General features: G+C 37.3%; 2 protein-coding genes across 2 annotated transcripts; one reads left to right on the top strand and one right to left on the bottom strand.

Moving 5' to 3' along the window:
- Nucleotides 1–3,986: 3,986 nt before the first annotated feature.
- On the bottom strand, nt 3,987–5,610 carry LOC128728477 (ATP synthase subunit delta, mitochondrial-like). Its single transcript, XM_053822103.1, has 5 exons — nt 5,532–5,610; nt 5,154–5,369; nt 4,854–5,065; nt 4,339–4,408; nt 3,987–4,194 (listed from the first exon to the last, which is right to left on the bottom strand). The coding sequence occupies exons 2-4, from the start codon at nt 5,359–5,361 to the stop codon at nt 4,346–4,348; spliced, it is 483 nt and encodes a 160-aa protein (XP_053678078.1). The 5' UTR covers nt 5,362–5,369; nt 5,532–5,610; the 3' UTR covers nt 3,987–4,194; nt 4,339–4,345.
- Nucleotides 5,611–11,118: 5,508 nt separating this feature from the next.
- On the top strand, nt 11,119–12,576 carry LOC128729051 (uncharacterized). The gene is made up of 4 exons (XM_053822698.1): nt 11,119–11,345; nt 11,406–11,713; nt 11,936–12,052; nt 12,245–12,576. The coding sequence occupies exons 1-4, from the start codon at nt 11,119–11,121 to the stop codon at nt 12,574–12,576; spliced, it is 984 nt and encodes a 327-aa protein (XP_053678673.1).
- The last annotated feature ends 2,700 nt before the right edge of the window (nt 12,577–15,276 follow it).

Below are 15,276 nucleotides of genomic sequence, written 5' to 3'. Positions count from 1 at the left end.
GATTGCAAACCGGGTTGTTGGGTTGGTGAGAGGGTTGTTTTTTTGGAGGAGGGATTGATATTTTGCATAAGCCCCTCACCACACACAGCCAATCGGGTGGCAAACCAGCCAATGCTGTGTGACGAGGGCTTAAATACATGAAAGCCTATTTTGTGTTTCCTGCTGAAAAATGGGCGAAGGTGGGTATATATTGCGTTTTTACCAAACATACTACTACGAGGATGAGCTGCAATGGATCTTCCAGAGGATATGTATAGTTTCCTCTTTGAAAGTTTGTGTTTTGAAAAAAAAACTCCAACTATCTGGACCATGTAATGGGCTTAATGTCTTTTGACGAGTTTCAATGTTAGCTGTTATCGATAAACTACTCACTAGCACTGAATAAAAATGTTTGCTGACTGAAAATATTATTTTGACGATTCGGAAGCATTTGTTGTAAATGTTTGAATGAACCGATCAATGGTATTCTATACTAGCTGATAAACCCGATTTCAATCGGGTCGACGTAGTTTAAGGAATCATAAAGGAGCATTTTTACGCATGCCTGTTCAATTCAATTTTTGATGTGTATATTTTTTTTTATTTAGTTGTATTCATTTTATATACGTGATTTCTAGCTTCGTCTTTGAATATTTTCTATGTCATTTAATTCACCTTTCGCTGTTGCTCTTGACACATCTTATCCAATTGGCTATACCTATGTATAAATATCTTGCACTCCTTTTTAAACAAATCTTACCTTTTAACCATCTTAGTTATCACGGAAAAAAATGTGTATCAAATCCTTTCTTCTCTTGTTGTTTCACAACTACCATTTCTCTTCACAATCTTTGTTTCGTATGATCAAGCCGATCTTACCAAAAATTTTATACCTTATCTGTTGCATCTTTCACGTCATGAAATTAATAAAACCTATTTTGTATGCCGAGAGTTTTTCACTTTTTCATTCGAAAATAATTTTTTATCCACTATCATTTTTCTTGGATCCGTCATATCAATTTATTTACATAGCAATGAGGAAAAGTAGCATGTTGTTCCATCCTGAGCATGTACGACGTTCAAAATCTTTCTACTTTTCTAACTCTTTTTCTTGTTTCGTCATTAAGCTGCCTGGAAACAATTTTCCATTATATTTCATCTATTTCGCTGTTCCCTTTCAAAACGCCATTCCGAGTTCGTAATCATTATGCTCTGAAATCCATATTGAAATGTATTACACCAACCACATTTCCAACGCAACTCAACACAATTGAAAATTGAATCTTACTGAATTAGGGCATAGTGTTGTTAATATCTTTACATGGAAAAAAATATTGTAAACTTTTAAATTTTTACATGCATGGGAAGAGAATGAGTTGAGCTTCTAAGCGCAGTTTCGTGTTTAAATAAATGGTAGAAGAGAGAAAAGATGCAGGAAACTGAACTATTCGATGACGTCTTTGCATTTTTGTGATTTTATGTTATTCTGTAAACGGCAATTCCTTTCCCGTCCATAATGTGAATTTTACTCGTTTAAAAAAATTAACAAAAAGCATTTGTATCGCTGGGCGATTTTTGTACATTCCAATAAATTAAGGTTGCATCCCCTCATTTCCGTATTGGAGAATATGATACTTTGCTACTTTTTGCATAGACTGTGTTACGGCGTACATTTAAAGTTGTATGTAAAGTTGATTAGACGATATTTGTTCGGCCATTTTTTTTTTCAATATTCCAAATAGGTGTTGTATGCCCTCGCATAAATTTGTTAAAAACCGCACTTTTTTTAAATTTTGCCTCATTTCATTTGAATCAGACATGATTGGTTTGCTTGACTATATTTTCCAATACTCTAATAGGAAAAGCTTGTATGGGAGCTTTTATTTTCAAAATTTTGTGTAAGAAGAATAATCTTCAACTAAATTCATCCGGACCGAGCTTTATTGCTATGACCGTATAATTTTTTTGGTGATCCCCCATGTGTTTTGCACATGCTCACATGAATCTTTGCCACACTATGAATAATAAGAAGCATTTCTACCATAATTCAATCGAATTGGTGGCCATATGTTTTTTTCAATAATTTTTCGATGTTTGATGAATGGGGAGTGACAACTATTTGGTCCTCGCTTGTAGAACTAAAATTTTGAAACTCATTGTGTTAGGTGATAAAATTAGAGTTGATTTCTATGACGTTTGTACTCCAAACAGAATATGTTATGACGAACAGATATACCAAACCGGGAAACTTATACTTCACCACATATTGTATAGAGAGTTTTTAGAAACGCATTCACAATATTTAGATAAACGAATATTATAGACTTTTCGACGGGTGGCTGTATGGAAGCCCTCCTTTATTGGACCGGTGTGGCCGAAATATTTGATTCTTCTGCAAAATATAAAAAAGCATGTGTGTTAAATTTCGGCCAGATCTGTGTTTTATATTCTTAGGTGAATAGTACAGATGTTTTATGGAGGGTTGTATGTGAGCTTCCCTTTCTTCCCCACCGGAGTAGCTGACGTTTCAGATTCTTTTAAAGAAATGAAAAAGATTCATACAACACAAATTTCTGCCAAATCGATGGCTCTTTGTATTTTTTTTAGTAATTATTAAAGGATTGTTAGGCGCTCCCCACCCCCTCCTGCATGCGGGGTTGAATGGGAGCTCCCTTTTTTACCTCGCGGAGTGGATGAAGCTTTGAATACTTTTGGCAAATGTCAAAATGAACATGTTTGCCAAATTTCAGAAAAACTGGACTTCATTTACAATTTCAAGCGATTATCGCTTTTGGAGGGGGGGGGGGGTTGTATGGGAGCGAGACAATCATACAAATATGTACCAAGTTTGGTACAAATCGGTTCAGTGGAACCCCATTAAAGCGCGCACATAGACACACACACACACACACACACACATATATATATATATATATATATATATATATATATATATATATATATATATATATATATATATATATATATATATATATATATATATATATATATATATATATATATATATATATATATATATATATATATATATATATATATATATATGTATATATATGTATATATATATATATATATATATATATATATATATATATATATATATATATATATATATATATATATATATATATATATATATATATATATATATATATATATATATATATATATATATATATATATATATATATATATTACAGCATTTGTGTTCGTTTTATATATAAAAATGAATGTTTGTATATATATATATATATATATATATATATATATATATATATATATATATATATATATATATATATATATATATACAAACATTCATTTTTATTTATAAAACGAACACAAATGCTGTAATGGTTCTTCTGGCAACGGCAAACGGCAAAAACGCTTGATTTTAAAAACGCAACTGTGTGCGTTAGATTAGTGTGTAGAATGCCAAGTACTTAGCACAAACCCAGAACGTAAAGTGTAACTACAGGGCCATTCGTTGCTATCACATATTAGCTTAGTTTCGTGGATTTCCGTTTTTCGCGACAGCCTTTGATGCTTCCTGGGAGTCCTTGGTTATCAGTTTTTGATTGCCACAACCGTACCTGGCATAAACACCTTGCGTGCCAAGCGTTATTATAGAAAATTCCACAGAATGCCACGATTCAAGCGTTTCTTGCTCATACGTCATAGCCACGGTTGCACCGCCTCTAATTCTTCCCGTTCTACGTTTGTGATGAATTTTTGGCTTTCTTTACGTTCATTGATATTTCTTGTTGGCCATAAATTTGATATTAAACAATATTAGCTGTTCTAAATATTCAAAAATAGCATTTTCAAATCAAGCGTTTTTACCGTCACCCAAAAATCTTTTGAAAAATTTTACCTTCACCCACTTTTTGGGTGACGTGGAGCTCAAGATGTTAAATCGAAAATACAAGCTAATGGATATACAATCTTTTTCTTTGTGAAATGAATAAAATCCTTTTGTATTTATGGTGAAAGCACTACGTAAGTAGAACAATTTATTTCAATTGTCAAGTAACTGTCCCAGGGTACAGTTAGCACGTAAATAGTTCTAGTCCACTTTGCTTCGCATTTCCAACTATTTCTGCAGTAATACGAATTATGCGAGTTATTAAATGTTGTGTTTTGTTGATAGAAGATATTCAATTTTTTTTATCATTGATTGCAATGTTGAACACACTGTAAAATGTTAAAAATATAATTAATTAGAAAAAAATGTCACCAGTTGTGTATGGAACCACATTTAAAGTTATGTAAATTGCTTTTTGATTTATCTGACTGGTTGCAGCATGTTAGGAAAATTTATCCTAGTAAATAACTTACACCATGTTTAATCAGATGCTTTTACTAGCGCTTCTGCTACTTCCAAAGATATTGCTGCTTCAGCACGATCCTGGAAATTAAAAATAGTTAGAAACTATAATTTAACAAAAACTATGTATTTCGCTTAGACATTGAGTCTGAAAAATGGTGCAACAAAGTGGTACGGATTTAAAATGGACAAATATTGCACACAAAAACACAACAGTATATATGTTAACCCAAAGCCGGTTACGTGATGTTAACGAAATGAATAGAAAAATTGTCACTGTTTTTTTCGATCCATTTGAATTTCGGGTTTTCATCTGTAGTGTGACTCGATTCAGCCGAATAGTCGATGAATAGCATAATTCATGAAATCATGTGAGCACTTATGAAAAGCAGTACCTACATGTTTAGCGACACGTATAAAATTAAAGTCGATCAGTTCACCCGAATTACACCAACGAGCCGGGAAGAAAAAATGTGCAAGAACTGTCAAAGGGTTAATAAATATTGCTGCATTTATGAATACGTACCACTTCACCGGTAGCAGAGGACAGCTGGGCTTGGGCTTTGGAAAATATTTCACGACAGGCAGCTGAATCGAGATCCTCAACTGGATGTGCTTCCTCCGCAAGCACTTGAACTGATGCGTCTTCATTGACAGTAACAGTCCCGCTAGATACAAAGATTTTCTTAACACCTCCATCATTTTCATACACTGTAACAACTCCTGGCTTCAAAACAGCTACACAATGTTTCCATCAAAAACGAAAAATGAACAAATATACACTTAAGAATTAACAGAAATAAATATATGCAAGTCATGTATTTACCCAGAGTTGGAACGTGCTTCGGTAAAATACCAAAGGCTCCGCTGAACGAAGGTACATCGACCTGTCGAATGTTCGCACTATCATAAAAAACCTTATTTGCCGCAGCTAATGTAAAAGCCATCTCATCCGCATATCCACGACATGGAACAATACGAAAAGCAGGCCGTGACAATAGAATCAAAGAACGACTTCGCAGAGCAAACGACATTTTGCTACCTGTGAAGAGAATTATGTAATTGCAAAACGTGAAAATTTGAGAGTCAAGATCGAAGCCACTTATTACGTAAATAAACGATATAATTAGCTTCAGCAAATGCAAGTTGCCGCACAAATCAACATAAAATTATAACCAATAGCGAAATTCAATAAAGTACTTACGAAAAATCCTTCAAAGAATTTTTTAACTAACAATCTTCACTCAAGCCGCAACTTCCAATGAATATGAAATTATAAATCTGTCAGGTTGTACCAATATTATAATACTGCACTACTGTCAAAACTGTCAAAGTTAAAAAAGGCATACATTTAAGATTCGTAAAATAGATACAACACATTCGTAATAAAGTCCGTCAAAAGATTCGACATAAGAAACTTGAACATTGCTTTGGAAAAAGCTTGATCACCGGGGAGCTTTCCTCAACTTTCGATACAGCTTTTGAAACAGTAGAAATATGTGAAAAAGTACTATAAGCGAGGACTTTCCGTGATATAGTGATGCGACCTCACTCTGTCTGCTACCCAAGTTGACAGCCACGTGTATTTCGGGTTGCAGCTAGAGCAAAACTCGGCTTGCTTTCGAGACGAAAATCAACTCGCAATACAGTCGTCCTCGGAGATAAAGCTCCTGTCACTTAGGAGCTTTGTAAAAAATAATTACCAAAATAAAAGATCTTTACGTGAATTCATTTCTCTGGCTAATGCAGATTCATTATTCGCTATTGTTGTGCGCTCACTGGATAGTGCTCTTTCTTTTGCAGTACCGCTCTATTTTCTCTCTACCGCTTCCAGACACATTCGTTCTTATACCTAAGCAACGGTGGAACTCACGAAATGTATGGGATACTCAAAATTTCGACTCGTCGAACAGCCTTGGAAAACATCTCATCGGAAATATAACATTTCTGATTCTTGCTTTATAAGTCACTCGAAAATTCTCTCACGTCAGTTGAGCGCCGGCTGTCGAGGTGGTCGGATGCACGTCGTCCGGTGCAAAAAAAAAATGCGTCATAAAATTCGAAATTCCGCTTACCGATTTTGAGTACGGGCGTTGCATTATTTCTATGTTCTTTCATTTTTGCTTGCTTCGCACTTTGGGTTCTTTCCCTCCGCCGGCGTGTACTGTCCCACATGCTTTGTCGATCCAGATCAGGTACCCCGTTGCCACGTGCGCTGGTGCTAGAGCTATGGAAGGGCAAATTTTATTTTTGTTAGTTTGAAAGGGCCTGTTGAGTCTTGGAAGAATACAGGGAACCGATGTAGATATGGCTGGTCGGGCTAGCGATGAGTCTTCAGCGTCGATGGGTTGAGCAATATAGCGTCTTCAATCTTAAAGGGTATGCATTGCCTTTTGAATTACGTGTGGGCCAAGACCGATGGCGGCGATGCATGCGTCCAAAATAGATCCGGAGTGGGGATGGATTATAACGTATGTGAGCACATGATGTACGAATGCTTCCATGCAATACGCATATCTCACGCAGTGATTGTATATCGGGTGTAGATTAATACGGTAGATTGCATGCATCGTTTGCACCGGTGATAGTAAACAAGAGTGTTATTTTGTTTACTATCGTTTCATAGATACAAATCAAGGGAGTTAGATTGAGAATCCCAATGACGATATGGTTTGCGGTTAGCATTTCATACGTGTTTTGGTCTATGCCGCTGATAAAATATCATGCTCGTAACGCCATCATTGTCCATATGCGATCGCTGATCACAAAACATTACCCCACAAAAGGAATAGCAGTAGCAATTGCTAGGGTACCGTCAATGTAGGCGAAAAAGGTAAGGGCAACCCAATCACAGGTAGAGTGGCCTGCGCGGGTCGAGACCTAAATAAACAAAGGGTTCACCCTACGACAGCGCTCAGCCGAATCAAAGAGTGCAACGCAAATGGCTTGCGAGAGCCAAACGATGGGCTTATTCTCTGGAGCTGTTTTTACGCTCAGGTAAAATGCTCGTTGAATGGAGGGGGGAAACCACGGTCCATGTGCTAAACAAAACGGCATGCTAAATATCTTGTGCAGCGGTCTCGCTCGTGTTTTGACTGAATGGGACGCATAATTCTTTTGCATGAGCCAGAATGATCGGCATGCTTGAACCTTTTTCTCAGTCGAAGAAATGAAAACCGTTCGATTGTGTGACAAGGTCGTGTATGAAAACTCCATGTATCAGAGGAGTTAAAATGCGCTCGAATCAGAAAGCGTCTTAGCTTACAGCCCGAATGTTTGTTGGGTGTCTGTTTTATATTCCCCTGTCACTCATCAGCCTTCATGATCACTGTCACTTTACCTCTCGCTACCCTCAAAGTTAATCAAAAGTCAAAGTTTTCGTTTCACTCTTTGCTCTCGCTTCCACTCACTGTCTCCCCTCAACTTCACTAAAAAGTGAGCTTACTCACCATTCGGTGCTATTGAGTGTCGCACGGCGTTCACTGTATCTCTTATTTGAACGCGCACTGGGACTCTCTGTTTTGAAACGATCAGCTGTGTGAACTGGTTTTTGGTCTGTTGAGTTATTAAGAAAATCTCAATATTCAGATATAATTTCTACTGAATGACACGTATGATGTTCGAAATACACCATACAAGCATGGAAATACACAATTTCTGTATAAAATACAACGTCACAAGGTTCACAAATGAGCACATATATAAAATTTTTCATACGCTCAAACTGGACATACCCAACATCAATAAACCATATCATCATAAATCAGAGTAGGATACATCCGATAGAGATATCAGCAACGGTTAGAGATAAGAACCATCCGTTTGTCTATTGACGATGATGGTAGATATGCTACTAAAATCAATCAGTATTTCATGAAAGCATACTAATACGAGGATGAGCACGAGGAAAACTTCAACTATCTGGACCTTGTAATAAGCTCAATGTCTGATGAATCGGGAGCATTTGTTGTATTTGTTTGAATGAGCTCTTCAATTGTATTACATCTCAACACAAATGCTGTAATGGTTCTTTTGGCAACGGATTGGAGAGATATTTAGTATATAATATTGTCTAATTGTGCGTCTACTCTGTCCATCCTGGTATCAAATTCTGCTAATCATTGTACTACCCCAGATAATCGTTTTTGATTTACCCATTCCGTCTTCGTCCGACAGATCTATCTGCATGTCTGCATTTGTAAGAATCAAACAGATGTTACATGTTACATGATTTCAGCCTAGACGACGGCGCATGAGCAAATTATGTGATAATGTTTTGTATGTCGGGAAGGAAAGATGCATTCAACCATTGATAATCTGCCTGCATCGTTTAGGGTTTTTTTTACGTTTATATGGAGAGGTTACTGGAATAATTTACAATATTGTATTGCTGCGTACATATTCCGAGATCCAAAATCTCAGATAATATAACGCATAACAATTTGACTGTTATCGGTACATTAAAACCCGGTTAGAAACGGTGCCTATAGACATATCTGCTATAGGCGAGCAGGTTTTGCAAGGCCTGAAGCTCCGAAATCGTAAGTACGTATTAATCTATCCATTGCATATATTTCACAGCAAGCGCGAGAAGAAAACACAGAACGAACGTTTGTAGAAGCGGTAGAGAGAAAATATAGAGGTACCGAAAAAGAAAGAGCACTACTTACTAACCAGTGAGTGCACAACAGCAGCGAATAATGAATCTGCAATAGCGCCAGAGAAATGAACTCGCGTAAAGCTCTTTTATTTTGGTAATTTTTTTACAAAGCTGCAAAGTGACAGGAGCTTTACCGCCGAAAACGTCTGTATTGCTAGTTGATTTTCGTCTCGAAAGCAAGCCGAGTTTTGTTCTAGCCGCAAGCCGAAAAACCGCGTGGCTTTCAACTTGAGTAGCCGAAAAACTCCGTGGCTGTCAACTTAGGTTGTAAATGTCGTTCAGCGCCATTTGAGCTGGCGATTTTTATATAAACGTTCTTAAGAGTGACAGTTCGCGTGACGCTGTGCGAGAGAGATGGCACGCTGGAAAGGAAGAGTGAATGAAAAGTCAAAACAATGCATGCAAAATCAAAACAACCCTTGCCTGGCGAGTGGACGGTTGTATCCAGTATTTCACTGAAAGGCATACATACAATCTACACTGAAAGGCATACATACAATGAAAGGCAATATGACTCTAGATAGTCGAGCCTATAAAGAAGTGGTCAACCTTTGAATATATTTGAAGTGACTCTTCGGAGAATTCGAATATAGAAGGCTACATCCCATTTCGCAAAGAAGAAGAAGACTGAAAGGCATATGACTCTACATAGTCAAGCCTATAAAGAAATTGTTAACCTTTGAATATATTAGAAATGACTCTTTGGAGTGTTCAAATATAGAAGGCTACATTCCATTTCGCAAAGAAGTAGATGAAGCCTTGCAAGTGTAGGGCCGAGCAAGCCAGTTACAAAACGAGCGAGATGTTAAGTGAGTGAGCTTCGACGCATTGCCTCCAGAAAAAAAGAGATGGAAGGATATCTTGCGTTTTTTTGTCTTTTTCACGCTCCGTGCATGTTGTGTTTCTTTGTATTTCGTTACCATGGTGATGATCGATGGTTGCTTCGTGCGTTGTGCTACGAGTTTCACAGATCATGTAGTATTTCTGCTAAACATTAAACTTTATTTTAGATTCTCTCACTACCAATGTACAAACAACTCAACCCTCTTCGCTATAGGACGCAAATCGAAGAAAGTAGAGATTGTGCTTTACAAACGAGACAAAAACATTGCCTTGAAAACAGATGATTCACAAATACGAGGTGCTATACCAACTTAGCACGATCATACAGCCAACCCAAACAGATAGCTAAATACGCATTTCTTTATGCATAACGGAATCATCACGATCGCATCAGTTAGCGATAACTAAAACAGTAACTATAGCTGCAATGGAACTTTTAATTGTTATCATAGCTTCGTAAGTCAAATGTACTACATACATCACTAACTGAAACGTCTACTAACCCTTGATGGAGGACAGATTGAGCAGGACTGTCATTCAAAAACTGAGAATTGTGTACCATTATACGTATGAAAACGGAAACTCATTCGGCTTTTGGAGACCACCCTGAAGTGCCGAATAGGTTGTCGGATATTAAGACTAAGTACGAAGGAACATAAACGCTAAGGCTCGATTGACAAAAAAAGCGTATTAGTTCACGACGACACGACCAATCGATTGTAAGGTCTAAACGTTATGCAACTGTTTGATGTGAAGTGATTCTATAGTTTGAGTGCTCTAAGACACGCTTTGTGCTCATCATATATTTCAAACAGCGTGCAATGTACAACAATAGCGGGGTAACGGACCTTTTTTATATTTTTTACCAGGGCAAAATGGTGATGATACACAATTTTTTTCAAAACCTCTGGACTAAACATTCTGTCACTCAAAACTTACACTGCAGTGTAGTGTAGACACAGTAGTGAGAGCATACGATATTTAACTATTGATATGTATTCGAAAAAAATTAAGAAAACTGGACTTTTGTACCGCAAGAAGGCAAAGTTTGCCTCGTTTATTGAAAGCCTTACTAAAGAAAATGTAGCTTCAGCATCAATAGGTAAATGTTTGTTGTTATTGTGACATTCATTTTTATCATATCAAACCTGGTTCTAATATACATGAAATCATTTAGAATGACGAAAACAACACCAGTTCAAATTCCAGCTGCAGTGATGAGAACGAAGTGTTTTGCAGTTCAAGCGAGGATGAGAACCAGGCATTTTATGAACCCAGTTTCGAAAATATGTCGATCGCAGATTGTTTGCGGTACTGGGCACTTACAACAAATCAATCTCAAAATTCTGTAAGATTAATTTTGAATATTTTAAGAGCTAAAACCAACTGTATTTTACCCAAAAGTACCAAAACCTTGCTTGAAACTCCGCGATCTCGGCCTTCATCCATAACAGAAATTAATGGTGGACTATATTGGTACGATGGAATAGACAAAAACATCAGTAATTATTTCAGGTAACGCATTAATTTAAATAATTGTAAAACAAATCATACATATTGTATTATTATTTTCAGACACACTTATCCGCCATATCAATGTTTATCTTTGAATATATGTATAGATGGTTTACCATTATATAAAAGTAGCTCTGTACAATTTTGGCCAAATATGGCCAATATTCATGAAATGTCAGAGGTACCTCCAATGACCGTGGCAATATTTTGTGGCATGTCAAAACCAGGTGATCTGGAATCTTATCTTCGTCCTTTTATTGAAGAATTGAATATTATAAAGCAATACGGAATAATCATAAAGTCTCGCACATTTTCGATAAACCTACGAGCTATAATAGCAGACTCCCCTGCTAGATCATTTATTAAAAGTAAATTTTCTTATATTTTGATGATCGAAAAAAAAATGTAATGATATTTCCTATTGTTTTCAGGCGTTGCAAACTTTAATGCCAAAAATGGATGCTTAAAATGTAACTGCGAAGGAGCATACAACTATGATTCTCGGACTGTAGTTTTCAAAGGCATTTCAGCTTTTAAAAGAACCGATGGAGATTTCCGTAAAGGCTCTTATGGCAAACATCACAAATTAGTCTCGCCACTTTTAGATTTACAACATTTTAATATGATCGATGTTACAATCACATCTGATCCATTACATCTAATCGATGTAGGAGTTACGTGGAAGCTAATCTTAGGATGGAGAGATTGTTCAAGAATCTGCTAAACAAACAAAAGAAATTTCAGAATCACTTTGTAAAATTTCAATACCAATAGAGAGCATCTGCGCCATTGGAAAGGAAGTGAGTTGAGCAATTTTCTACTTTACCCAAGCATAGTCGTTTTAAAAGATGTATTGTGTGAGGGCGCCTACAATAATTTTTTGTTATATTTTTCTGCAGTAACTATGTTTTCCTCAGAAAAATATCGGCAAAATTGGCATTTAGCTGCAAAAGTGCTAGAAGATTTTGTTGATGAATTTGGAAAGATATACGATGAAAAATATCTTACAAGTAATGTTCATAATTTGCTTCATGTTTATGACGATGTTGAAAATTATGGTGTTCTTGGGACAACTTCGTCATATCCATTTGAGAATCATCTTCAATTCTTGAAAAAAATAGTACGTGGTGGAAGTAAACAATTGGAGCAGCCCATAAATCGTTTGATAGAGCTCCAGCAAGTTAATATACGGTGGAAACACAAAACTGAACCATTTCTGAACAATTTCTGAAAAAAAAACAACACAATGGCATAGCATTATATTTAAATAACTCTTTTTTTAACGAAATGATATTGGAGATGGGTGGTTTCTATGTAAGGATAAAAATGTTGTGCAATATTTCACCGCTGAGGACACCACTTCTTCTCCTGTAATCTTATAAAAAAAAATGAATGTTTGTATATATATATATATATATATATATATATATATATATATATATATATATATATATATATATATATATATATATATATATATATATATATATATATATATATATATATATATATATAACACTACGAGCGAACGGTGGAGCGCTCTAAAAACAAAGTTAGTGAACTGTGCAAAATCCACACTGCCATCACGTCGGGGCAACACCAAATCTAGCTGGTTCGACGACGAATGTAGACTTGTGACGGAACGTAAGAATTGCGCATACCGAGCAATGCAGCAGCGGCATAGAACGCGGGCATGCGCAGAGAATTACATACGGCTCAGACGAGAAGAAAAAAGAGTACACCGCACCAAGAAACATCAGTGGGAAGAACAACGAGTGCAGGAGCTCCAAGGAATCAGAGTGCGATACGGCCCAGGAAAAAAGTTTTACCAAGAGATAGCAGGTCACCGAAAAACCTTTATACCTAAGATGACCTGTTGTCGAAATAAGGATGGAAATCTGGTCAGCTACCAGCCAGAGGTCCTCTCGCGATGGGCTCAGTATTTTGATGAATTACTAAATGATCAGTTCAACGAACAGCTAGAGGCTCCACTAGCGGATGATATCATGCTACTGCCACCTAGCATGGACGAAACCCGAAAAGCAATCCGTCGGTTGAAGAATAATAAAGCACCCGGCACCTACGGAATATCAGCCGAACTGATCAAAAACGGAGGTGCAGCACTTGAACGCGAAATTCATCAAATCATTACTGAGGTGTGGGATAGCGAATCGATACCTTGTGATTGGAATCATGGTATCATCTATCCCATATACAAGAAAGGAAACAGGCTACAGTGCAGCAATTACAAGGGTATTACGGTATTGAATACCGCCTATAAGATCTTCTCCTTAGTCTTGCAAGAGAGACTTGTCCCATTCGTAGAAGAGATAGTTGGAAACTATCAGAGAGGATTCCGAAAAGGAAAATCAACCGCTGACCAGATCTTCACCATGCGGCAGATCTTGGAAAAGATGGCGGAGCAACAGCTCCAATCTTTTCATCTCTTCAAAGACTTCAAAGCCGCATATGACAGTATAGCCAGTGTAAAACTTTACGACGCAATGAGCTCTTTTGGAATCCCGGCCAAGCTTACCAGGCTTGTTAAAATGACCATGACCAACGTCACATGCCAGGTGATGGTGGATGGAAAACTCTCAAGGCCCTTTGCTACCACCAAGGGTCTGCGCCAGGGCGATGGGCTTGCCTGTCTCCTTTTCAACCTGGCGCTAGAGAGGGCCATCCGCGACTCAGGAGTGGAAATCTCGGGGACCATCTTCTACAAGTCAATCCAGATTCTGGCATACGCTGATGACATAGACATCATTGGTTTGCGGCTCTCCTATGTAGCAGAAGCTTACAAACGGATTGAGCAGGCGGCTGAGAACCTCGGTTTGGAGATTAACGAGGTAAAAACCAAAATGATGGTGGCACCATCAACGGCCCTGCTAACAAATACTAATGCGAGTCTACGCAGAGGTGATGTACAGATAGGTGAGCGAACCTTTGAAGTCGTCCAAAACTTCACCTATCTTGGGTCAAAAGTCAGCACAAATAGTAGCATAGAAGTTGAATTACGCGCAAGGGTGCTGGCAGCTAACCGGTCATACTATAGCCTGAGGAAACTTCTCCACTTAAAATACCTGTCGCGACGGCTGAAGCTGGAACTATATAAAACACTCATAGTTCCAGTACTCACAAACGCCTCTGAGATATGGACCTTGTCCAAAGCTGACGAAACCTTCTTAGCCGCGTTCGAGAGGAAGATGCTCAGAAGGATTTTTGGCCCCGTATGTGTGGAAGGTCAATGGAGGAGCCGATACAATGACGAGCTCTACGAACTGTACGATAGCCTCACTGTCGTGCAGCGAATTAGACTCGCCAGGCTCCGGTGGGCTGGTCATGTCATTAGCATGGCACCGGACGACCCAGCCCGTAAAGTCCTTTTAGGCTGCCCACATGGACAGAGGAGGCGTGGTAGGCCCAAACTGAGATGGAGTGATGGCGTGGATGCGTCCGCCAAAAAGGCCGGGATCAACGATTGGCAGACGACGGCGCTCGACCGCGAGCGGTTCCGGTTTCTCCTGGAGCAGCCCAAGACTACCAAGCGGTTGTAGCACCTGATAAGTAAGTAAATATATATATATATATATATATATATATATATATATATATATATATATATATATATATATATATATATATATATATATATATATATATATATATATATATATATATATATATATCTATGTATATATATATATATATATAATATATATATATATATATATATATATATATATATATATATATATATATAACTTGGTACATACGTGTAAAACCAATACTGGTAAAATTTCAACCTTCTCAATGAACAACAAAGGGGAGCTCCCATACAACCCCCCTCCAAAAAGTGGATATTATCCGCTTAAAAATATAAGCGATGCCAAATTTAGCTGAAATTAGATGCATTAACCTTTCATTACTA

The sequence above is a fragment of the Anopheles nili genome, chromosome X (genome assembly GCF_943737925.1).
Source record: "Anopheles nili chromosome X, idAnoNiliSN_F5_01, whole genome shotgun sequence".
NCBI classification, from domain to species: Eukaryota; Metazoa; Arthropoda; class Insecta; order Diptera; family Culicidae; genus Anopheles; species Anopheles nili.
This window is presented reverse-complemented; position numbering and strand designations above follow the sequence as displayed.